The sequence below is a fragment of the Anguilla rostrata genome, chromosome 4, assembly GCF_018555375.3.
Source record: "Anguilla rostrata isolate EN2019 chromosome 4, ASM1855537v3, whole genome shotgun sequence".
Classification (NCBI taxonomy): Eukaryota; Metazoa; Chordata; class Actinopteri; order Anguilliformes; family Anguillidae; genus Anguilla; species Anguilla rostrata.
The window spans coordinates 42,984,554-43,011,282 of NC_057936.1; the positions used below are offsets into that span (position 1 = coordinate 42,984,554).

The 26,729-nt window shown below is 41.6% G+C and overlaps 1 protein-coding gene across 5 annotated transcripts in view; it reads right to left on the reverse strand.

The window, feature by feature from the left end:
- Positions 1-26,729, reverse strand: part of adgrg2a (adhesion G protein-coupled receptor G2a) — a 115,643-nt gene that overhangs the window by 57,572 nt on the left and 31,342 nt on the right. For 4 of the 5 annotated variants that reach the window (XR_010329759.1, XR_010329760.1, XM_064334066.1 and 1 more), the window contains exons 4-9: positions 26,556-26,579; positions 24,156-24,200; positions 23,350-23,421; positions 21,392-21,439; positions 18,267-18,337; positions 6,306-6,376 (exon numbers count right to left, since the gene is read on the reverse strand). Coding sequence is in view for 3 of the 5 variants with exons in the window: in XM_064334066.1 (XP_064190136.1) it covers positions 6,306-6,376; positions 18,267-18,337; positions 21,392-21,439; positions 23,350-23,421; positions 24,156-24,200; positions 26,556-26,579 (331 nt within the window). In the remaining 2 variants the exon portion in view is untranslated. The remainder of the gene's footprint in view (positions 1-6,305; positions 6,377-18,266; positions 18,338-21,391; positions 21,440-23,349; positions 23,422-24,155; positions 24,201-26,555; positions 26,580-26,729) is intronic. The other variant, XM_064334067.1, reaches the window with a different exon arrangement.

Consider the following 26,729-nt stretch of genomic DNA (forward strand, 5'->3'; position numbering starts at 1 on the left):
TGTACTCATGCACATGGGTGAAGATACATGTATACATACCGTGGTAATTCCTCTCACCATTATTCCCTAACTACCAGTGGAGGGAGCTACATACCAGGACAGCATCCCTTCAAGTATGCCAGCTGGGGACAAGAGTTAACTATGATACATACACTGACAACCAATGTAACCTGGAGGTAACCCAGTGGACACTTGTCAGCAATAAGATGCTGGCAAAAAGAAGAGCAGTTGCTAGAGAGGGGAGAAGAAGACAGGAAAAAAGGCAGCTACCCATCTCTCTGTCCAGCTAACAGGAGAAGAAAAACCATAAGCCAGAATTTGGACTGATTTGCGGTGCTTAACTTCTGTCACTCTCTTTCCATACCTGTCACCAGGACAGATACTGACAAGATACTGGTGGCAAGCACAGAGTTTTCTTTTGCCCGTTCCCCATTCCTCTGGATTTAATTAAAGATTGCTCTTTTTGTTATGCTAATTCCTTGTTTTTGGTCCTCTTTTGCCCACATGGACAATCTCTCAGACTCAGGGCTGCTACATATGGTGGACAATGTGGGCACGCAGATCTCTATGCAGACCAGGGAAATTGGAACCAGAATCTGACACTATAGTCCAGATATTCCTTTTGTTGCACTAAAAAATCCAGGTCAGTCAGCCCACATTCAGGTTGCTGAGTTGGCCCAACTGATAAGGAGCTGTTTAGCTGAAGGGACCAAGCCTCCCCTCCTGGAACATGTGATACGGGACTGGAGTATTTGGGCGCTACCATGGATGCCAAATGGTATGCTGCCCAGAACTGCCCCAATGACGTAATAATGTTAATTGTATTTCTGGAAAATCACCATGTTACCCAGGAGAAATCCAAGATGTTCCCCAAGCAATGCCCAGCTCAGTGAGGAGGTCCAGCTGATTAGAAAGAGCCCCACAGTCACAGACATGGGTTACAGACCTCACCCAGAATGTGCCTACCTCTCTTTACTCCTGAGAGCCTTTGGACAGGAGGGGTATACTGCCTGAAACTGCTCTAAGCAAGATGCACTGTGCCCACAGTTGCCTTGAGCGAGGGCACCAGAAACACTTGTCTTCTGGTCACATCTTCTGGGCTCACAAAGAGACTGAAATGCCCAGTGTTCCAGTACAGAGTGGGCAGAAAAGACACTCAGGCTTTACTGGACTCTGGCAGCAAGATGAATCTAGTCAAACCAGAGGATGTGGGAGAACCCATTCAGGAGACAGTCCACATCTGGGTGGATGCACAGTGACATCAAGCTGCATCCTACCACCCTAGCAAAGATTCAAACCCAAAGCTATGCTTCATGCTGGAACAGTAGAGAACTTACTCGTACATGTATTGGTGAGAAGGGACTGTTCCCACTTTTCCAAATACTGGAGCCAGGGAGCCATAGCCAAAAAACAAACAAGCGTGAAATTTGTCACACCAAAGCTGAAACCTGCCTGTGCTGCCCTAATTGAGACACCTCCCATGGACAAGTCAGATATTTCAGAATATGAAGACATGATTCCACCCAGGATGGGAGATGACATGGATACTGCCCCCCAGATGCATGTGCCTGAGAACCACCAGCCCTTGGAGAAATGGTTGCCAGTAAAGTCTTCACAGAGTTCCTGCACATTGAGATAGAACCTTCACAAACACAGGTTGCCCCTTAGAGCTCATTAATTACACTTCTCATCATCGACAGAGCAATTTGAATGTCTGGCATGGAATCATTGGATCCCTCCCAAAGACCAGCTGAGATCACCACTTCATCCGGGTTTTGTCAGACGATGCCATTCGCTGCTCCAAGACAATTCCATTATGTACCACCCTTACACATTCACTGGTCAGAAAGGTATTGCTGCTTTCCAGGGCAAGCATAGCTACAGAGTTGTGTACCTTAGTATATCACCCCCAGATGGACGGCTTGGTTGAGTTATTCAAAAAGATGTTGAAGTTCATGCTTGGCAAAGTAACTGAAACAGATGTCAAAAATTGTCATCAGTTGTTCCCATATGTCTTTTTTATTATCTGGGAGGTGCACCAGAGTTCCACAGGCTTTTCCCTATTCAACCCCCTTGTATGGTTGGTGATCATGGGAAACCCTCAAACTTGCCAAGATAGCATGGGAGTAGCAGCCATCAAACCTCCCCTCTGTGATTTGATGCAGGTACACCATGTAACAGCAGATGGCTAAAGTGCTGACTTTGGTACAGGCACACACTGAGAAGCCCAGGCAGCACAAGTATGGGTGTACAACATGTTAAAAAATTGTGGCCAGGTGAGAAGGTCCTCATTCTCATACCCACTAACAAGTGCAAATTTCTGGTGAGATGGCGGCAAACCAGTCCTGTGAGTTACCAAGTGAGACAGCCTGGCTGCCACATGGGCCATCAGATTTATCACGTGAATTTGTTCAAGAAACTGAATGAAGCAAAACCAACCCCTCAAGTCTAAGCCACAGGTAAAAACTTTATTGTGCTTAGTGGGGTATTATAGACAGTTTGTGCTATGTTATGCAACCCTGGTCTCTTCATAATCTCATGCATAACTGGCAGCCCCACCGAGTGGAACCAGGAAGCAGGCCAGGCATATCAAGCCCTCTGAGAGGCCCTCTGTGCCGCACCTGTCCTGGCCACACCATACTCCTCATTCTACAGACTGATACTTTGGAAACAGGCTTGGGGCTATCTTAGCACAGGGGGTAAATTGAGTAGAACACCCAATCATGTACATCTTTGAAGCATGATTAGAATTATACAGCCATAGAGAAGGAAGGCTTGACAATTAAATGTCTAAACTGAAATATTTCGGGTTGGACAAAAGTTCACCCTGGTCACAGATCACATGCCCTTAACCTCATCTCTTGAGCCCCTAGTGGTTTGAGTTTAGTGGAGATTACTAAACTCAAACATTCGGTGCTACTGCAACCAAAGTGTGAGGTAAAAACAGAAACGCGTTGTTTTAGTTTCATTAGTAGACGATACACGACAACTATGCCGAAAATGGAGTTTCGCAGCCCCACCATTGTCGCTCTGGTCGTTCATTTATCACGCACCTCCTCCCTGCAGTCTCATCTAAAAAACACCCCCCACCCTAAGATAATATTGTCTATCTTGGTGAAATATTCTTTCACCGCTAAAAAATCATATTCCGTCATAGCAACAAGATAAACCCGACAATAGCCCTAAGATATGCCTATACAGCAGTGAAAACGCTGCTCACTGAATAACAAAATAAACGAGACAATTTTTTAAAAATGATACCATGTCATTCTAGTCAATATCTGGGACTAAATATTGAATAGATATACATCCTTACTGTTGGTTTTACACGTAGAGATGTCCCTTTTGAGACTGTGTGGTCATATATTGTCTTGAACAATCCGTTTGGAAAATGTACGCGCATTTGTGACGCCTGGGTATCTTCCAAAATAGCTGTGCGTAATACCACACCTGTTGTTTACGGTGTCGTCGCCCTTTTTAGTACAGTCAGGCTTGATTGACAATTCATTTATTCAGTAGGCGAGAGTATAAGCTTTCTAACGATGTACAACATGTCTAATTCTGCTTTTGGAATAGCGTTTTATAGGTCAGTGTAACAGTGTAACATCGCATTCACTTACGCATTCACTCTTAGCAGAAAAATACGCTGCACCTAACAAAACGTGGTCAACGATATTTCGTAATTTCTTGGAAAATACTATTATTATTGAGGACTTCAGAACATAGCTAAGCAATATGTTTGCTGATAGACCTAGCTGACATAGTTTTCTGGAGCAAAACAGAAGCGAATGGAACAGTATCATTGATCTCCATCTATTGAACATAGAGATTTCATCATTGCTATGTAAGTATTACTGCTCAAAATATTTCGGTTATATATGTTATTTTTTTAAATTGAGTATCTTTAAATAGGTTAGTGGTGTTATATAACGTGAATATTTCACACTGTAATGTAAGTGTTAGATGGTAGTGTAATAGTTTTTGTGAAGCATGCAACAGTGATGACGTAAGAGTTGGAACATTGCCAAAACGTGGTGGACGGTTGAAAATTGTTTTCATGTTGTCCCATCCCCATTCAAGAAAACACACGAGAGTACAGAGTATAGAAATACACACAAGATTATTACATCCATGGTAGCGCTCAATTATTACACATTTAGGTACTGTACCGCATTGTGTGACAATATTTTTGCATTATTTTTTAAATCTGATAGCAATGTTTCATCTTAAACCTTCATAAGGGGCTCATTTATATGCTTTATAATAGACAAAAAACATTTTATTCAATTTTGGAGAGATTTTGGATATGTTTCTGGACACCTAGCTATTTTAGACCACTGTCCTGACTGAAAGCTTGTAATTCCCATTTGATAATTATGGGACAGTGATTTTCTTGAGTCAAAACAGTTGATTTGTAGTGAAATACGTGAATATGTTGTGATTTACAGCAATGCATAATTTAGACATTTTGGATAGATTTGGAGACGCTACGTACACTGCTTAGTTTTTGCTTCATACATCTATAGCAGATTTTATGAACTTGTGGTCAAGAAGTTTTTGATCTAGCACATGTATAGTTTAACCTCCTGTATATGTGCAATCTCTCAAGTATTTCATTGCAAACTTAAAAAGTACAAATTTATTTTGGATTTTTTGCCTAGACAATTGCATTTGTGGCACTTTATTTCTTCCAAAATTATGAATATAAACTAATCTGCGTTAGTATTATAAATTGTACAAATGTCTTGCTTCATTTAAGCCATTTTTCAAGTCTCTGTGGTGTTCACATCTGGAGTTATAAAGCTTTAAATAGGGTAAATGGGCAAGGATTGGCAAGATTTGGCTTGTGCGCTAAGGGGTTAAAATAGATGGCACTGAACAGGCAGAACAATGCTTGTGTTACCCACAGGTTCCTTGAGATACAGTCCTTTGCCTTCCGGGTGTAACATTAAGCAGAGAAGCATGATCCACAGCCAGCTCATGGAGGCCTGGAGGTAACCCAGAGGACTCTAGTCAACAGTCAACAGTCAACGCTAAATAAGAGCAAGTTGCTAGAGCGGAGACAGTAAGAGAGGCAGCTACCCATCTCACTAACTGGGGAAGGAAAACCATAAGGCAGAACTGATACAGACAAGATACTACCCAGCGAACACATTACCTTGGAAAAACTTTTTTTTAAAGTTTTTTTTTTGTTGCTTCTTTTACCTGTTTTACTGCATTTAGTTAAAGGGTATTCTTTTTTTCTTATGCCAATTTCTTGTGTCTGGTCTTCAAAAGTCTGCTTCTTATCAGACCCTCAAAATAAAACCGACTGTTTACTGTGCTGACAGGGAGTCAGCAATTGTGATCAAGAGACAGTCCTCAGTTGCAAAACATCTGATTAGATCAACATTATGCAAGCTTTAGGTTCTCCGTAATACAATGTAATCAGGTTTTGTAAAGTTGGAAACCGGATGGGGTGCTGACTAAAGATCTTGATACCTATGGGTCAGCACCCATCCAGATGCAAAGATTAACCCAGTGTGATAGAGGTAGTGCAAGGAGGGTCATTGATCTACACTGTTTTGTCATGATTGTGTCTTTATCTAATGACTTGGTGTTTTGCTTTGATTGTTTTGTATATAAGGGGAAACGTGCAGTGGTTCGGGGACTCATCAACATGGTATCCTGCACGTACAAGCCATTTACGCGTATAGCCATTTTGGACCATTGTATATTGTAATTATTACTAGACACACTGAAAAATAAACTGCATTAATTTTAACCTAGCATTCCTCTTTGAATCTTAACACTGCACACCCAGCAGTTTTAAGGTCCAAACATACACATAGAACTCAGGATATCTGCATCTCGTAGCCACTTGCCTAACTTCTAGTGTCGTAGCAGGATACACAATTATATTTATGCAGGCTACACAAGAAAAAGACATGTCCACATCTACCAAGATAGATAGCAATTTGTATAAAGCCACACTACTGGTGGACAGCAGTCTCCTCCGTCTATGCATAACACAGAGGAAAGGTTTAAACATTATTTTTGTTTTGTTTGCGGAGGGCTTTCTTACAGTTGGTGACCTCGACGTGATAAGTTTTGGTTAATTGCTGTTGGTGACCATGACGTACTGTTTGGCATATCTGAGGGGTTTCTTACACTTTCCCTGTATGGTAGCCTAAGTCTCTCAGATTTAAAGCTGTTACAATAACTGTACAGACTCATAAAAGAATACACACACACACACACACACACACACAAACATACTGTATGCAACACAGAGACATTGTAACACCTGCTAGCAGTATCCATACCTGTCAGAAGAGGTGCTGATTATCGTGTGATTAGACGACACACAAGTGGAAATACTGAAGACTTGGGAGAGCTGAGGAATGCAGGTTTCAAATCAATTAGACAATCATATGATCACTCACAGTCAGACAGATTATACCTAACCCATACATTTAGTAGTGTGAAGTGGCATTGCGATATGGATACACACAATTTCTGAATCACAAGTTTCCACTTTACGTTCAACAAGCAAATTACTGCCACCAACAAAAAGCTTTGAGTGCAAAAGACATTGCAGAAATATAGGGTTTTGTATCAAAAATGATCTTCCATCTTTTAGGAATATTTTGGGTTGAGGAATACTGATGTCATTCAGAGCAAGATAATATGCAAAAAGGAAACAAGGGAACATAACGTACAGGAAAAGTTGTTTGCTGTGCTTTATTATTATTATTATTATTATTATTATTATTATTATTATTATTAATAATAATAATAATAATAATAATAATAATAATAATAATAATCACTTTATTTATATAGCACTTTTCATACAATGGTTTGCAGCCCAAAGTGCTTCACAGAAAAGCATTTGCAATTAAAAGAAATGGAAGAAAAATAAAGGCAATGGAAAACATATACAATAAAAATAACAATTATACAAGGGATTGTACATAAAATAGGAGAATAATAAGATGCATATAAAAACAATAAAAAATTTTAATACATAAAAATCCAACATAAATCCGATAATAAAACAAATGTACTAACTAAAAGCCATCCTAAATAGATGCGTTTTCAGCTGTGTTTTAAAACTGTCAACTGACGGTGCAAATCTGATATGTTCTGGAAGAGTGTTCCACATCTTTGGGGCATAAAAACAAAAGGCTAACTCCACTTCACTTTGTTTATGTTTTGCCTTTGGAATCTTGAGCAGACCAGCACTAGAGGATCTCAAGGCTCGATTTGGGACATATTTAGATATGCAATCGCTGATATAATTTAGGTGGAAAGCCATTTAATGCTTTAAAGTAAAAGAACTTTAAAATCAAGTCTAAAAGCCACAGGTAGCCAATGCAAGGTAGCAAGGACAGGGGAAATGTGAGCTCTCATTTTTGTCCTGGTCAGTATTCTTGCAGCTGCGTTTTGAACAAGCTGTAGGCTATTAATTGACTCTTTTGGAAGTCCAGCAAAAAGAGCATTGCAATAAATAAGTCTGCTTGTGATAAATGCATGTATTTGCTTTTTGGAATTTGACTGCGAGAGAAAAGGTCTTACTCTGGAAATGTTTCTTAAATGAAAGAATGCAGTTTTTGTCACTGAGTTTGTGTGAATTAAAGCTCAGATCAGAATCAAAAATGACCCCCAAGTTCTTTACTTTTGGTTTAGATTTTATCCCAAGAGGGCCCAATTTGTTTTCCCCTCTGAATGCGTGGACCTACAAGAAGAACCTCTGTTTTTTCCTCATTCAATTTCAGGAAGTTTTTGGACATCCAGCTAGTGATGTCTGACTGACAGACAGTTAACAAATGGATTAAAAACATTTTCGTCATCTGGCCCTACAGACATATATAACTGTGTATCATCTGCATAGGTATGGAATTTTACACCATGTTTGCCAATAATTTTGCCTAAGGGGAGCATATACAGAGTGAAGAGTAGAGGCCCAAGTATCGATCCCTGTGGAACTCCACAAGTCATCTCAGCCTTCTTTGAGACATGGTCACCTAGACAGACATCAAATGTCCTCCCTATCAAATATGACTGAAACCATTTTAGCACTGAGAGACCAACCCAATTCTTAAGGCGGTGCATTAGTATTTCATGGTCTATGGTGTCAAATGCAGCACTTAAGTCTAAAAGAATAAGAACTGATATATTATTATCATCAATACTCTGTCTGAGGTCATTAACTACCTTCACCATTGTGGTCTCTGTGCTATCATTTGAGCAAAAACCAGACTGGAAATCATCATGAATACCGTTTTCATTTAGGAAACTATTTTGTTGGTAAAGACCAGTTTTTCTAGTATTTTACCTAGGAAAGGGAGATTTGATATAGGTCGAAAATTACTGAGAATAGAGCAGTCCAAATCATTTTTCTTATGCAATAGTCTCACTACAGCAGTCTTTAGAGCATCAGGAAAGTTACCAGTCTCTAAAGAACACTTTATTATTTTCAGCACATTATCACATAAACAAGCAAAGACATCTTTAAAAAACTCTGTTGGAATGGGATCTAGGGGCCAGGTGGAAGATTTCATTTGTGAGACAATTTTGCAAAGCTGAACCTCATTTATCCCAGAGGAAGAGCTCATCCCGAAACATGCCTTAAGGAGACGATTGACAACTCCACACTTCAGGTCACTGGGTTTAGTGACCCTATAAGACTGAACAGGTAACAGGCAAAAAACTGGGAGGGGGGGGGTTTGTGTCTATATAAATGAGAGATGGAGCAGCAACTACACACTCAGGGATTCTTATTGTTCGGAGGACATTGAGCTTTTATCCCTGTCATTTATGCCTTTCTACCTGCCCAGGCAGTTTGGGCAAGTGTTTGTCACTGTTGTATATATTCATCCCCCATGCTAACACTAAGACTGCGGCAGGTCTAATATATGACACAGTGGCTAAGTTAGAAAACATTGCACCCCCATTGCTGTTCCATAAAAAATGTACTGCCTAACTTTTACCAATACGTTAATTGCCCCACAAGAGGGGAGAGGGCACTTGACTTGTGCTTTGGTAACATTAAGGATGCTTACAGGGGCTATCCAAAACCACCCCTTGGGGACTCGGATCACAATATAGTCTACCTGTTCCCTCACTACAAACAGAGGCTCAAATCCAGCAAGCCTGAGTTAAGAACTACTAAGAAATGGAGTGCCTTAAAGGTTGTTTTGACTGTACAACATGGAATACCTTTATCGGCACTTGCAGGGACCTGGAAGAACTCAACTCTGTGGTGACAGACTATATACAATTATGTGTGGACTGTGTAATCCCAGAAAAAACCATTAAGGTTTTTCCAAATGATAAACCATGGGTAAATAGGGAACTCAAAGTAGCACTGAAAAAGAAAAGGTGGGCTTTTGAACAGGGGGATGTGTCCCAAATGAAAGCTATACAAAAGGAAATAAGGCAAATAAACAATGATTGCAAGCATAAATACAAATTGAAAATTGAGGGGAAGATGAGGGGTAATGATTCAAGGCAGGCATCGCAGAGAGTGTACACAATGATAGGGAAGGAGGAGAAGAAAAGACATGTTAGTGACAATGAGGATGATGTGACCTTTGCTAATGACTTAAATACATTATATGCTAGATTTGATGCATCAGATTTCTCCACTGAACGTAACTTTATTAGGCAACAATTTGACTGTGGCCAGTCCTTGGTCATACTCATAACAGAGGAGGTTTGTAGAACCTTTAAAAATATCAATCCAAGAAAGGCATTTGGTCCTGACAGGATCAGAGGTAGGGTTCTGAAGGAGTATAGGGAACAACTTAGCCCTCTGTTTGTTGATACACATGATATCCCCAGGGCATGGAAAACTAGTGCCGGTACCAAAAATGTCAAAACCCGTTTGTTTTAAATGATTATCGACCAGTTGCTTTAACATCAATTGTAATGAAGAGCCTCGAGAGGATTGTTTTAAACCATGTTCTTAGGGAAGAGCAACATGAACTTGACCCCTTACAATTTGCGTATAGAAATGGGAGGAGTACGGAGGATGCTCTTTTGTATATGCTGCATAATATTTATTGTCATCTTGATCGGCCCAAACAATATGCTCATGTTCTTTTTGTGGATTTTTTGTCAGCATTCAATACTAACAGACCCCATATTAGGATGGAGAGACTATTGCAGTTAGGAGTAAATAGTAACATCATCAGATGGGTAGAGTCCTTTCTGACTGAACGATTACAGTGAGTAAATGGGAGCACTATTTCCCCAGTTTTATTTACCCTCTATATATTTCGAGTAGCTTCACCTGGTGCTTATCTGCCCTAATGAAGCGAATGCAAGCACGTAATTGTCACCCGGTATTTATAGCTCCAGCGGAGGCTGCCATAGGCAGCCTCCTCATCAGTTTATCATGTTTTTAAACCCCATTCCCTTGTGTGCGCTGCCTCGCCCCAAATGGTCTGTTCACCGCAGGCGTAATTTATCTAACTTGATCTACCCACCCTTATCCACACCTCAGGAATTCACTGTCACAGGTGGATTATGGAACTGCCAGTCAGCTGTCCAGAAAGCTGACTTCATTACTGCCTTTGCCAAGACGAAGTCTCTTGACTTCCTGGCTCTCACGGAAACCTGGATCACTCCCGATAACACCGCCACCCCAGCTGCACTGTCTGCGGGATACTCCTTCTCGCACACCCCCAGGGCCTCTGGCCGAGGCGGGGGTACCGGTTTACTCATTTCCTTGCCCTGGAAGTTCTGTGTCCTCCCCAGTCCTAACCCTACTTTCTCCTCCTTTGAATTTCATGCGATTACTGTAACTCATCCCTCAAAATTTCACATTATTGTTCTGTACCGCCCTCCAGGTCCACTCGGCTCATTTCTGGACGAGCTGGACACTCTCCTGAGCTCCCTCCCTGAGGATGGCACTCCTGCTATTCTACTGGGAGACTTCAACCTCCCACCAGAAACCTCCTAACTGTCCAGTGTTGCCTCACTCCTCCAGTCTTTCGCCCTATCCCTGTCCTCTTCACCCCCCACACACAAGGCTGGTAACCAACTAGACCTTGTATTTACCAGAGGCTGCTCCATTCCCCAACTTACAGTAACTCCCCTCCATGTCTCGGACCACTTCTTTCTTTCTTTCTCCCTCTCCTATTTACTCCCCCTCAATTCATCCAATAGCTCACCCACAGTAACTTTCAGGAGAAATCTCCCTACTCTGTCACAATCCTCCCTCATCTCCACCGCTCAGTCTACACTTCCCCCTCCTGCGTCTTTCTCTAACCTGCCAGTTGATCTTGCCACCTCCACCCTCAACTCCTGCCTCTCTCAGTCCCTCGACTCACTTTGTCCTCTTGTCTCCAAACCAGCACGCTCCTCACCCCCCTGCCCATGGCTGACCGAGTCACTACGCTCCAGCAGAACATCACTGCGGGCTGCAGAGAGGAAGTGGAGGAAATCCCGATCCTCTGATGACCTGACCGCATACCATACCCTGCTGGCGACTTTCACATCTGCCCTCACGTCTGCGAAAGCCTCTTTTTTCCAATCCAAGATCAGCGCATGTGTCTCTAATCCACGTAAACTATTCTCCACCTTCTCTTCCCTCCTCATTCCTCCTCCACCCCCACCTCCCTCTTCCCTCTCCGCAGATGACTTTCTGGCCGCCTTTGAAGGAAAGGTGGCCACAATCCGGAACTCCTTCGCCCATCCAGTGAGCCCCCCAACCCCCCGGGACAAACCCACAGCCACACTGACCTCCTTTGAAATGCTGGAGGACTCCGATGTATTACAACTCATCACCTCTCATCGCGCAACCACCTGTCCACTTGACCCCATCCCATCTAAAGTTCTTCAATCCATTTCCAGCGAGCTCCTTCCCTATCTGTCTTCCATTGTTAATTCCTCTCTCTCCTCTGGTCACGTTCCCTCTGATTTTAAGATGGCTCGTGTTACCCCACTTCTCAAAAAACCCACCTTAGACCCCTCCGATGTAACGAATTATCGCCCCGTATCCCTTCTACCCTTTCTGTCCAAAACCCTTGAACGGGCAGTTCTTAAACAACTAACCTCTTTTCTCCATCAGAACAACCTGCTAGACCCTCACCAGTCTGGCTTCCGATCCGGGCACTCAACAGAGACTGCACTCCTAGCTGTGACGGAGGCACTTGCCACTGCAAGAGCCTCACACCTCTCCTCTGTCCTGATCCTTCTTGACCTGTCTGCAGCTTTTGACACTCAACCATAAAATACTCCTCTCCACCTTGGCTGGGATGGGAATTGCCGGGACTGCCCTGTCTTGGTTTGCTTCCTATCTTGCAGATAGGACCTACCAGGTCACCTGGAAGGGGTCTGCCTCTGCTTCTCATCCACTTGTTACGGGAGTGCCGCAGGGATCTGTACTGGGTCCTCTGCTGTTCTCCTTATACACCAGATCTCTTGGTTCAGTCATTAATTCACATGGCTTTTCCTATCATTGTTATGCAGACGACACACAACTCTTCTTTTCTTTCCCCCCCTCGGCCACACAGGTCAATGATAAGATCTCTTCCTGCCTGGCTGACATCTCCACCTGGATGGCCAGCCACCATCTGAAGCTTATGAACTTATGAACAATAATAGATGCTAAACTGTCATGGAATTCTAACACAGATGTTATCTATAAGAAAGGTCTGCAGCGTCTATATTTCATGCGTAAACTGAGACAGTTTAGAGTGGACAGAGATATATTAGTCCTCTTCTATCGCTCCTTTGTGGAGAGCATTTTAACTTTTTGTTCCATTGCCTGGTATCTTACTGGACAGATAGTCAATATGTCCAGTAAGATTGCTGGACAACAGCAAAATTGCATGACGATAACCTGTCCCGAGTGATGAGGCAGGCGATTATTAGAGATGTATCACATTTCCTATTTAGCGTATACGAGCCCTTACCATCAGGCAGACGGTATAGGGTGACATCCCTCCGAACCAACTGGGCTCGCAGATCATTCGTCTACCAGTATTGCATTGCTGAACAAACTGTGAAACAAAATAACTGAACCTCAGTGTGTGAGGATGCTGCACCTTATAATATGAAGAGAACTTTGGTAATATGTTATGTATAGGTCTGTGATTATGTTGAGGTGTTCTGTTGTTGTTTGTTGTTGGTGTTGTTGTCATTGTGGTTGTTGGTATTGTACTTGTCTGTTAGTTTGTCTGACGATTGCTGTATGGCACATGATGAATTTCCGAAAGATCTGTCCTACCTACCTACCTACCCACCCACCCAAATGGGTAATATCTTTTCTCAATGCCCAAGGATCAGATATTCTCATTAACATTTCTGTGTGCTCAAAAATCGAGTCTCAATGACTCATTTAATTTTATATTGGGATGGCAGGTATGCCATCCCGCCAAGTTACGCCTTGGTCTGTCACGGTCTGTCAATCATAGCTAACTGACAGTTCTCATTACCATGCCCAGACGCTTCGGGTGAACTTTTATAGTGGGAAATGTAGGCTTAGAACAATACGTTTTCAAGTACATTGAAATGACTGAATAATAAAAAAATTATGCACATTTGTTTTGTTGTTGCCTAAAGACAACTGGGAAGTGTCACGTTCAACCACCATGTTACTCTTTAACCTGCTTTTACCCTCACTAATAATTGTCTACTACTTCTCAATTATTGCTTTTGCACCATATCTACCAGCCGTTCCCGAACGTATACACTGTATTATGACGTACCATCTGCACGTTCAATTGTTAACCGGCTACAATATTGCAAAGCCATATGGATTCAACGGGAGCTCTTCTGTGCTTACTCACCTGTGTTCTTCTTTAAAACCACGGACAGGTTTGCTAATGATATTTCACGCATTGCATAGCTATGTCCTGGTGCTGCCCCTAACAAAGTGACAGACTGGTAAACCTCCGGTTGAACGATTGAATCCTGCCTCGTCCTCAGGCAGATAATTTCGTCTTTTACACTAACGTTCTCTTACGCTTATATTTGCTTTACCAAAACTCACTCATGGCCACCCATATGGATTTCATGACGGCAAATGTACTCCTTTTATTAAAAAGTTACACCAGTTCACCACTGTGCCATTTCTACTAACTACATTTCTTCACTTGGCTACTGTACAAAACCTTCTTATCAGCAAACGCCACGTTTCTACATACATGTTACCTCGCCCTGTTCTCTATCTAGCCACATACAAACAATTACTACGTATGTACGTTCTGCAACTCCCCATTAAAACATTACATTTGAAATCATGATTCACTCATAATTATAACTACTAGTACTGAACATGAAAAAAACACAGCAGTGCAATACATTTCACACGTTACTTAACCCTCCACTTTAACGGTTAACACAATATAGCGACTGTTATATATACCGTTCGATAAGGAATATATATAAGGTATAAGCTCGCTCATGGTCAGTCCCTTTACTTCGCACTATACTCCGTGATCATGTCAACCTTCACCTACATGCCCATTCTGCTAAAAACATATTGTTTCAACTACGGAATTTCGTAATTTCATCCTAATTTCTCTCACACTGTTGTTATTTTCTCATATGCAAAGCCTGCTGGGACATATGCGTCTGCTCCTATTCTCCACTATCATGTTTTCCGGTTCTAGTTTAGCAAAACAGCAAAGAGGATTCCTACCTATCAAAATGCCTTATAAACCTTACAAACACTAAAAGTGCATCTCCACGAAATAACAGACAACGGAGCAGGACAGAAGGATAAACCTTACAAACACTAAAAGTGCATCTCCACGAAATAACAGACAACGGAGCAGGACAGAAGGCTACACAAGTTGCGACCTAGGGAGTTATAATTCTACGGGCTTGCTGATTCTTTTGTCAGTCAAGGCTAGTTGAATGGACGTCAAATCCGTGATTACATACACTGGCCATATTTCATCTGCGTTTCTGATGCGTTTACGCTTACGCCACTGCATCCTTTCTCACAGCTACTGTTTTACATATATATCAAACCGAAACTGCTGAACGGTACACGCTCATCAGACTGTACAAATTCACACAAGGATAGCCATCCACAACCGTTTCTTACAGGGTCGCATTTCTCACTCTCATAATAAAACGCTTTGCAAAAAGAAATGATATCTCATAAAAAACACATTTTCAATGTACAAAAATGCTAAGTTACGCAAAAGTATTGATATCAAAATGACGCCAAGTTACGGTACTACAAACAATATAGGCTATCTTGCCTCACCGAAATGACATAAGATGTATTTCAAAGCAATGCTACCCAATATTTCCTCAGTTCTTTCAAGTCACTTGGCCCTGTGTTTTGTAATCTTACCATTGTCAATGTCATGCAAACTTTGTGTCAGATCAAAGAGTCAAATATTTCGAATTGCCTCATGGAACACATTGAAATGAATGTACAAAACTGCTGCTGAGTAACTACAGGAAGCATATTTCTCCAGAAAACATGTTTATACATGCTTCTGAACTGAATTTGAGTACATGTGCAAGTTATTGTATATTTGCTACGTACAATAAATACTGCATGTAAAATACATATTGTACATACATACATAGAGAACTTCTTTATCCCCATGGGGACATTTCCCTCGCAGCATGTTACATTCACATTTACGAACACACACTTATACCAAGAAACATACTATCATTCACGCAACAGAAAGGCTGGGCAGCGAAATACATACATACCAATACAAATTGGACATATACACGCCTATTCAATCAATCTTGACTGTGAGAGAGCCATCCACACATATGTTTGGCCTGTCCATGTAGTGCATGCTTATACACAGGGCCAAGTGACTTGAAAGAACTGAGGACCTCTCCGCTGCTTTTGACACTGTGGACCACTCTACCCTCCTGTCCTCCCTGGCAGCATCAGGGATCCGCGGCACAGTCCTTGACTGGATTGAGTCCTACCTCTCTGACCGCTCCTTCCAGGTTGCCTGGGCGGGTAAGGTATCACCACCCCGTCCCCTCACCACCGGAGTTCCCCAGGGCTCAGTCCTTGGTCCCCTTCTCTTCTCCATGTACACCAGATCCCTTGACCCTGTAATATCTGCCCATGGCTTGTCCTATCATTCCTATGCCGACGACACGCAACTCTTTCTCTCCTTCTCCCCATCGGACACACAGGTCCCCACCCGCATCTCCGCTTGCCTGAGGGACATACAGAGCTGGATGGACAATCACCACCTGAAGCTCAACCCGGGAAAGACGGAGCTAATCTTTATTCCTGCTCTATCCTCTCCCCTCCTCGACTTTTCCATTTCCTTAGGGGACACCGTAGTGACATCATCACCCTGCGCCAAGAATCTCGGAGTGATGATGGACAACAGGCTGTCCCTCTCCAACAACATTGCAGCAGTAACCCGGGCATGCAGATTTTTCCTATACAACATCCGCAGAATCCGCCCCTTTCTCACCACCTACTCAACCCAGCTCCTGGTCCAAGCAATGGTTCTATCCCGCCTGGACTACTGCAACTCTCTTCTGGCTGGACTACCGGCATCTGCCACCAGACCCCTGCAGCTCATCCAGAATGCTGCGGCTCGTCTGGTCTTCAACCTCCCCAGACACTCCCACGTAGCTCCCCTGCTCACTACCCTCCACTGGCTGCCTGTTATAGCTCGCATCAAATTCAAAACATTGGTTCTAGCATACCAGGCAGTCAAGGGATCAGCCCCAGCATACCTTCACAAGATTTTCAAACCCTACATGCCAACCAGATCCCTCCGTTCTGCTACCTCAGGACGCCTAGCACCTCCCCCTCTTCGCACCTGCACTTCCAGAACACGTCTCCTGTCTGTTCTGGCCCCACGATGGTGGAATGACCTCCCTGTGGAGGTCAGAACAGCTGAGACTGTGACCCATTTCAAACGACGACTGAAGACCCACCTCTTCAGGCTGCACCTCTCCCCATCTCTCCCTTCCCCCCCTGTAAATGACTAAACTTAGGGGTGTAACTAGGCAGCTGTTTAATAGGTGACTTAGTTGATGCGCCAGTCTTAACGACTACTTGTATTTTTATTTATTTTTATTTTTCCATAGATTGCGTTGTTGCCGTTCTCGTTGTTAGTGTTAATCAGTTTAACCACCAGGGTCCAAGTTGAACTATGCGGTTGTTCCCTGTACTTGGACCGGTACTTCTCTCTAGGGGTTTCGTCATACTTGTTCCTGGTTATGGTTATACACTTTGTTGTACGTCGCTCTGGATAAGAGCGTCTGCCAAATGCCTGTAATGTAATGTAATGTAATGTAATGAAATATTGGGTAGCATTGCTCTGAAATACATCTTATGTCATTTCGGTGAGGCAAGATAGTCTATATTGTTTGTAGTACCATAACTTGGCGTCATTTTGATATCAATACTTTTGAGTAACTTGGCATTTTTGTACGTTGAAAACGTGATTTTTATGAGATGTCTACATACAGTACCGGTTAAAAGTTTTAGAACACCTCCATTTTTCCAGTTTTTTATGAAATTTACGCAGTTGTCTCAATGTACTCTGAAATTAAAGCATAGAACAAATAAATAATTGGAGATAAAAATAAATAAATCATGGAATCGTTCTGTATAACACTATTTATTCTAATTTTTGACTCATCAAAGTAGCCATCTTTTGCAGATATAACAGCTGAACACACTTGTGGCATTCGTTCTACAATGAAAATCAAATATTGTTTAGAAAGCAGTTTAATTAACCTAGTTTTCAGTTGGAACTGTTTCCTAAAGTGCTGGCAACCTGAAACCACTGTGCTCAAGGAAAATTTTCAAAAATATCAACATACTGCAGGTGGAGTGAATCAGATATGTCAATGGCAGACAAACCCTCAAAACAACAAATGAACAGGACTCAGAGGTCACAATAGCTTTTGGTAGTCATTGGAAGCATTTTCAAAACACTGGCCATGAAAATTTATGTGTTTCAGCCAATTTCACTGTGTGTCGTAAATAAACATACATTATTCCCAATCATTTGTGAATCAGACACACAATGTCAGCTGTCAGCAGAGGTGGCACTCAAACACACTCCACTAAAACATGCTGTCTGTACAGCTGGCTGAAAATTCTGTAAGTATCTAAAAAACCCTTCATTTCACATAAAAACTGTCCGGACAAATTGAAAGCGTACACAAATCTGAAATGATCCAAAAACCCAATTTAACTTTAAAGGGTGTGATATTTCTTTCCCTTCGTGAAGCACACATCCCAGAGCACCACACAGATGTATCAAGCTGCTAATCATGCACAAAGCGGTACAATACAGACGTACCCATGCGCTGATCTGAGCCTCGCTCTTCTTTCCAGAGGTTTCCAGATTGACAGACATCCAGTAGTAGGCAGCTGTAACACAAGCATTTTGTAACTTTGAACACAATCAAAACACAGAACCTCTGCGAAGTTGGCACCCCATGTGATCAGAACATGAATAAAAATATTGTCATTCGTTTGTGCTACGTTTGTGCCGGTTTGTGCCAATTTGTGCCATAAAAAACATCATAATTTGTACCAGTATGGTTTTTGATATATTTCACATTATATTTTAAGAGCTGTGATGTCACTTTCCACCCCAAGTAACTCCAAATTGCTCCAAAGTAGTCTCGTCGTTTGTTCTATGTTTGTGCTCATTTGTGCCGTGGAAAGACACAAATGTGCTATTTTCATTCTTTAGATATTAAACGTTACTTTTTTCACCAGTGACGTTATTTTCCACTCCATCGTTGTCCAAATCACTCCAAAGTAATCTTGTTCGTTTGTGCTGCGTTTGTGCTGTATTTGTTTTGTTAAGTGCCGTTATGTTCATTTAGATATGAAACATTTTTATTGACGTCATCTTCCACCCCAACAAGCTCCGAATCGGCCCAAAGTGATGTCATTAGTTTATGCTGGGTTTGTGCTCATTTGTGCCGTAAAAATTATTGTTTGTGTCGGTATTCTTTTTGAGATAGTAGCCTACACCTTTTGACTTGTGAATAATCATCCAGCCTCTCAGCTAGGTTCCTAGCTAGGTAATCTACCTCCAAGTCTGCATCGTTTGTGCTGCGTAGCTATTCTCATCACTGGCAGCGTTGTGCACAAATGAGCTAATCATTAAATTATGGTTTTCTTTTTTTCCTATAACAAACCTTTTCAAATGTTCTGAAGATCAGCTTGCTTGCGCACAATCTGCGCATATCTGGTTTACATGAACGTGCCCTCAAAATGTATGTTTGCATATTTATCATCATGTCTAAGATACTTTCAATAGACATTCAATTATTCACAATAAGTCGTTTTAGTCGTTCACAGATATTGTAACTGAGTCAGTAGAGAAGGTAAGAAGAGCTATCCTCACTGTCCAAGCAGTTCAACGACCTGATTTCATTAGCCTCGTTTTCTTTACCATGAGCACTCTTTGGCCGTGTTCAATTTCTCTTGATCTGCGCAGATTAGACTACATCACAGGGTTTCTTTTCTGTCATACAATGAACCCTTTCAGTTGTTATACAAATCAGCAAATCTGCGCAGACTGATCGGATCGAAAAGAGATGTTGAATACAGCATTTGTGTTTAGATCTAGCTGACTATTCAGGGGAGGCAGTAATCTCCTGTACAGTAGATCTCCAGTATCAAGTAGACTATGCTATCAAAGTCGCCCAAATGAATTAATGAACTCAGGATTTAAAAAATATATTTTACACTGAAAGGAGTGCTTACTTGTTCCTAGTGTTTCCCACACAGTTCCCAAGGATATGGGGGTAGCTTTGTTTCATCATTCACAAATAACCCATACAAGGCTGACCCCAGTTGACAGCAGAGAGCACCGACGCGGGTCTGGGGGATATGGATTCCTACAACGTTGCTCTCCCATGCCATTTTATGCCGACACAAACAGCACTGTTACATACCGACACAAACAATAATTTTTACGATAAAAATGAGCACAAACCCAGCACAAACGAATGACACCACTTTGGGCCGATTCGGAGCTTGTTGGGGTGGAAGTTGATGTCATGGCTAATAATCAAACACTTCATATCTAAATGAACATAATGGCACTTAACAAAACAAATACAGCACAAACCAGCACAAATGCCACACAAACTAACGAGATTACTTTGGAGCAATTTAGACAATGATGGGGTGGAAAATGACGTCACTGGTGAAAAAAGTAATGTTTAATATCTAAAGAATAAAAATAGCACATTTGTTTCTTTCAACAGCACAAATGAGCACAAATGTAGAACAAACAACCGAGACTACTTTGGAGCGATTTGGAAAGTGACGTCACGGCTCCTAAAATATAATGTAAAATATATCAAAAACCATACCGGCACAAATTATGATTTTTATGGCACAAATCGGCACAAACCCAGCACAAACGTAGAACAAACAACCGAGACTACTTTGGAGCGATTGGTAGTTACTTGGGGTGGAAAGTGACGTAACAGCTCATAACATATAATATGAAATATATCAAAAAACCATACCGGTAAAATATATCAAAAACCATACCGGCACAAATTATGATTTTTACGGCACACATTGGCACAAACGCAGCACAAATGAATTTTTGTTCATGTTCTGATCACATGGGGTGCCAACTTCACAGAGATAAACACAGAGGCACTACACATCCACTCCATTGCTTGCTCCTGTGAGTTTAGCCTATAGGCCTATAACATTAATGGCACTAACACCAGCAGTAGTAGTACCAGTTGGTAGGATGTCCATCTCTGGTCATTCAAGTACTTACATACTGCCAGCATATGAACAAGCATATGTAAGGTCCTCTTCAGAATGACTGTTTGAGCTTAACTCAGGGCTACTAGGGGCGACATGGCTCAGGAGGTAAGAGCGGTTGTCTGGCAGTCGGAAGGTTGCCGGTTCTATCCCCGCACTGGGAGTGTCGAAGTGTCCCTGAGCAAGACACCTAACCCCTAACTGCTCTGGTGAATGAGAGGCATCAATTGTAAAGCACTTTGGATAAAAGCGCTATATAAATGCAGTCCATTTACCATTTAACTGATGGACTGTGAAGAGGAGTAGCAGTTTCATGACATGACATGTTTTTAAGGACAGCATTTGCTTTTCTGTACTCTCAAGAACTGACAAAACTTGGGTTGCGAGATGTGCAGTTTTCAATCGGAATGTGTGCAATGTAATGTTTGGTCAGAGGAATTCATGGAAGAAATGTACTGTTGTTTTGTAATGAATTTGCGTGGCAATGACTTACTGGCCTGATAGCACGGCCCCCAGTCCTATGTTGGTTCCAGATTCTGAGGTGCCCAACCCCCCACCCCCAAGTCCAAGCACATTCCTAGACAGAACTGACAGAGGTAGTTGCAGTACTGAGCATGATCACAAGCAAATCAGCACCTGGGGTAAAATTTTAAGAACGCTTGTTTCCAAACTTACTTCTTATAGCACAGAACTCAGAGAAGCTGCATTTCACAACAAGAGGTTCTGAAACACAAAAGGGGTAGCAGCTTTTAAGCAGTGTAAATATATCAGCTTTTATCAGAGCTTGTTTGGAAATGTCACTTGTGAACGGTGTGGAGGGCGTGGCTGAAGCTGCACTGAGAAAGTGATTGGCCATAAGGTGGCACAGGGAGCACTAGAAATTTGCCACAACAAATTTGATCCGGGTGACAAAATGACATTTTAAAACAGCTGTTATAGCCATTGTGACATACTTAAAGTTTCGTTACAGCGTCCTTTGCTATACCGACACTGCCAGCTTGATACATTCTGTGGCGATAAAAATTTGAAGACAACTCAGCAATTTCTCTGGTTTAATGGGTAATTTTCCACCCTGAAATGTGATCGTATTCGTAAACGGCTACACATGTCATCTAACTTGAAAGTAGTTGGCTATCTCCCTGGATATGAATTTCATGTTTTTAACAGAAAATAATAATAATAATAATAATAATAATAATAATAATAATAATAATAAATGTGATTTTATCCACAGAAATAGCTATACAAAAAGGCAAAATAAATGTTGTGGTCGCAATCGCCATCGTAGACATCAGAAAGAAATGTCACTGACCAAAAAAAAAGAAAAAAGTTGGCTCTCTTTGCAGTGGTTTGGGCTGGAAACTAGCTGTAAGAGTGTAATAAGCACCCCGAAGTGAAGCACAACACTGCCTACTGATCATAGATAAGATCGCTGTGAGGTTGCTTTCCATAGAGGATTCCAATCTGCATGCTCCCATATTACTGAAAATGCTGTAGCGGTGGCTAGCTATAAGTGCATATCGGCGTATAAGTGTTGTGTGCATTGTATTTATAGTAGCGTTGTGCTGGCTTGTGGAGCAGCTAACTAATTGTTAAATAGTCTACTTACACCACTATATCACCGAGGTTCCTGAAAATGTAAGCCTGTGTTTTTTTTTGTTAATTTTATTATGCAAATTCAAGTTAAAAAGCTATGTTAGACATGGTTAAATATCAGAAATGAGGACCACTGACTCTTTACCTATAGGTCTACCCTTTCTATTGCAATATTCCTTAAATAATTTCTAGATAACAGTGGCTATATCAAAGGTGCAATTGAGGTAACAGTAGTCGGTGCGCTTTTTTACATCTTTTACCATGAACAATAGAACTACTGTAAGAAATTGTGGTGATGCTTAACATTGAATCATGCCCACTACTTGCTATGCAACGCCACCTCCAGGGACAAACTTTTATTGTTTTTGTCAGTGACATTTCATTCTGATCGCAACCACAACATTTATTTTTGCCTTTTTGTATAGCTATTTCCGTGGATAAAATCACATTTATTATTATTATTTTCTATTAAAAACATTAAATGCATGCAAGTTAGATGACATGTGTAGCCATTTGTTAATACAATCATATTTCAGACTGGAAAATAACCCATTGAACCAGAGAAATTGCTGAGGATCATTTTTGCAGCCCGGATCAAATTTGTTGTTTCAGTACACCAAAAATTTAAAGTTGCCCTCCCACCTCCCCGCGGTCCACAGTCGCAATCCCCCACCCCCCCCCCCCCTCCCCCAACCCACCCATCCTTCCCCCAGGTCTACGATCACAATGTCTCCCTCCACTCCTCCCACCCCAGTAAACCATGATTGGAACTCTGGAGCCACTACTGCATGGCAGTGAATTACATTGGCGGGGGAAGGGCTTAGGGCTGAAAGAATAAGTGTGTACAACGTTATGTCCAATGCACACCGACTGTGCCCCAGCTAAATGCACCAGGCCTTGCACTACTCTAATCCAATATATTGCAGCTGAAAAAGGAAGAAATCCAAACATGCAGAAAGGCAAGTGGCTAAACAGAGCTACGAGAATTAAGTCACTGTCCAACAAAAAGTATACAGGTAGTTAAAAACCAAACTCACCTGGCGGCGTCACAACGGAAGCCACTGATATGACAGGCGGCTTGGTTGTAGAAGGAGGGGAGACTGCTGTTGCTAAGAAGACATAATACAAATTAGGAATACAAACTATTAGGCTCCACATTCATATATCACACATTGCTACAGCATACTGCCATTTTAGAAGCCTCTCCAAGTCACTATTCAAACGTTCAAACAAAGAAGGACAGAACCAAGTATTCTCCTCCTGTCCTCTGAGGTAGCATTTTAGGTGTCACTCAACTCTGGGCACAGTGCCTATAGAGTTGCTCCTTACAGTGCAATAATTTGGTAGACACTCCAATCCATAGCGACATACTGAAGTGGAGAAAACTCTCAGGAATACAAAATTGCGATGTCACCAAGAAGGCACAGAAATCCATTAGTAATCAAAAATTATAATGTTAGCTTAACATTAGCCTAGTTACAATACAGCAATTTGTATTGTAACTAGGGTTGCCAGATTCTTGGTTCTAGACTCGAATGTCTCATTTTCAAAATATTTGTCTGGTTTGTGGTTTCTCCACTTGTTGTCATAAATTTCCCCCACCACCTACTCCAAAATTTAGAATTTGTGTTTAGGGTTCACAAATTGTAAATCTGGCAACCTTAATTGTAACACTAAAAGAAAGTGCCACTAGACAAATAGCCTCTTACACAGCTATTACTATATCATTAAAGGGAACATAAAATGGAAATCCAAAGTCTGCATCAAAATACTCAGACTGTCATATTAGATCCAACTGTGGAGATTAGAGGAGAGGCACTAGCTCATGGTTGCCTGTGCTCACCAGGCATGAGTGAGGGGAAGAGCCGCCCAGCGATGGGTGCCAAGGCTGTAAGAGAAGGGATCATCATCCGGACATGTCACTGAGAGGCCTGATACCCCACACATGTGGTTACCACATGTTACCACACACCACTGAACAAGGACTCCCAGGGCCTTTAACACACAGCCTGGTTAACAAGCATAGGGGTTAGGTCATCATGAAATAGCACATAGCCTGTTCCTAGTGGGACCGATTGTATTCAGCCAATTTAAACAAATTCTCAGCACTAAGCAGTACAAAATCTTCACACCAGGCATAATTTGCAAGACAAAACACAGAGTCATAACTGGTACAAGCATTGTATAAAACACAAAGACAACAGTACTGACATCATTAGTATAGAAACAAAATTATAACCAGTGTAAATGTAAGATAGCACACAAATGTCTGCTGCAGACTGTGATGTCACCCCTTGCCAAGAAATAAGAGGATGATTAGTTCTCTTAGCTGAGGACCATTGGTCTTCTGCTCAGCGGGCTAATCATATCTCTTATTGTGCTGAGTAGCTACACTTGTAACAGTTCTACCCCATAACATAAGCAGAGACAATATTACAGCCAATATGAGCATAGAGATAATATTATTATCAGCATAAGCATAAAGCAAGCTGGAAGACGAAATTATAAACCACAGAAGCACGAGGACATGATAGGAAGTACGATACTTTCTATAAATTAAGGAAACATGCTGTGCACATAGGCTAAAACTAGGTTAGGAAACAGCTGTGTCTTTTCCTATCAGCACCCAACAATCCTGAAATTTATACTAGTCTGACTGTAAATTCCTGAGTGGATTACGGGTTGGACAAATTGGAGAATGACATTTGGAAACCAGTTGGAGTCCTTGAGGTGCATTTTTAATTAACCTTTTTATTTTACCTTTAATTAATCAGGTAAGTTATTGAAAACAATCTTACTTTTATGTAACAACCAAGTCAAGAGGTGCTGGTCCTAAAAATATGTGATGAGTGAAAGGCATTTCAGAGACCTAAAAAGCTATATCATACCACCCTTGACCCTTGCCATGTCAAGATAAGTATGTATGGGTTTGGCTAAAACTTTGGAGGTGGGAAACCCCTTAGGAAAACTAGAAGATGGCATTCAGTAGAGTGCATACCTCTGCAACACTATGTAATTGTCAAGATATGCCAGTTCCACATGTGATATTCACCAAAAGTTAACTATTTCTTCCATGACCTTCACACATGCATTTTCATGACTGTATCTGAAATGAGGCTGGAGCTATGCCTACTGAAAGTCTAGCCACTCTAGATGGTTATTGCAATGGCCAATCAGCACTATATTTGTTTAGTGGCCAGAAATAAGCTCCCCAGCACCCCCATTTTGTTTGATTGAGCTAATAATGTAGGGTTTTCCTCTTATCTATGCTGAGAGGTGCACAAGGTTTCATGGTGTTATGTGAATCCATTTGCTATATGACTTTTTGTGAGAAGCCAGGCCCGGTGCCATACCCCCTTTTTGGCTACTGGTGTAAAAGGATAATCAGCTCTTCCTTGCTCCATGAGCAACCTTTGTGGTATTGTGTAAACCTGTTTGGAAATGACATGCACTTTTGTGACAAGCCACTCCCAACACCAAGTTTTCCTTTGGGCAATGGGTGTGAAAAGTTAATCAGTTCTTCCTTGCCCTAAATCAACCTTTCAAAAATTTGTGGTGTTATGTGAATTGTTATATGCCTTTTTGTGAAAAACCACACCCATTGCCATGCCCCCCTTTGGCCAATTGGTGTGAAAAGTCGGTGTAGTCAGTTATTCCTTGCCCTAAGACCAGGTTTTCCACAAAGTTTCATGATAATCCATTCATAACATTAAGAGATATCCTGCTAAAAGAAGAAACAGAAGAAATGAGATGAAATCATAACCTCCATAGACTAATGAATGATGTGAATGAGTTCCTGCTGTGGGACATGTTGGTTGGTCAGTAGGTGGTACTCTTCCCTTAGCTCCCAAATATACATATCAACACCCCAGTAGAGGGAAGAGGGACTGCTCTGTAGAAATCACCATCCTTCAGATCTGATGGACTTACAACTGAGACCAATGGAGGTCAAGACCAAAGCAAATATTGGTCAGTGCTTTTCAGCATATCTTATTTAAGATGTGTTAGATGGTTACCTCACTAATTACACTGAAAATGACTCCCATGTGCACAGCTTTAATTATTTTGCCTTTAGAAAATTTGTTCAGAAAATATTATAAATGTGTCATCGTGCTTATGAATAACAAGGAGTTACAGATAATTACTGATTTTTAATAAGTGGTCCTAGCCTAATAAAACACACATACATAGCACACTCGCACACATTAAGAGATGCACCTGCTTCCCACCAGGTAGGTCTTACCTTCCCGTCTTGCCCGTTTTTGGCCTAGGGGATCAAACGCAACGCCAACATGAAACAGTACAATGTATTATGCTACAGAATTAGAGTACAGTACAGAATTATTCAGTTCTGGGCAGCTTAAGTGAAAAGCTTGAGCGTGTGCATTAAGCCTCATACCATAGACTGCCGGTTTGT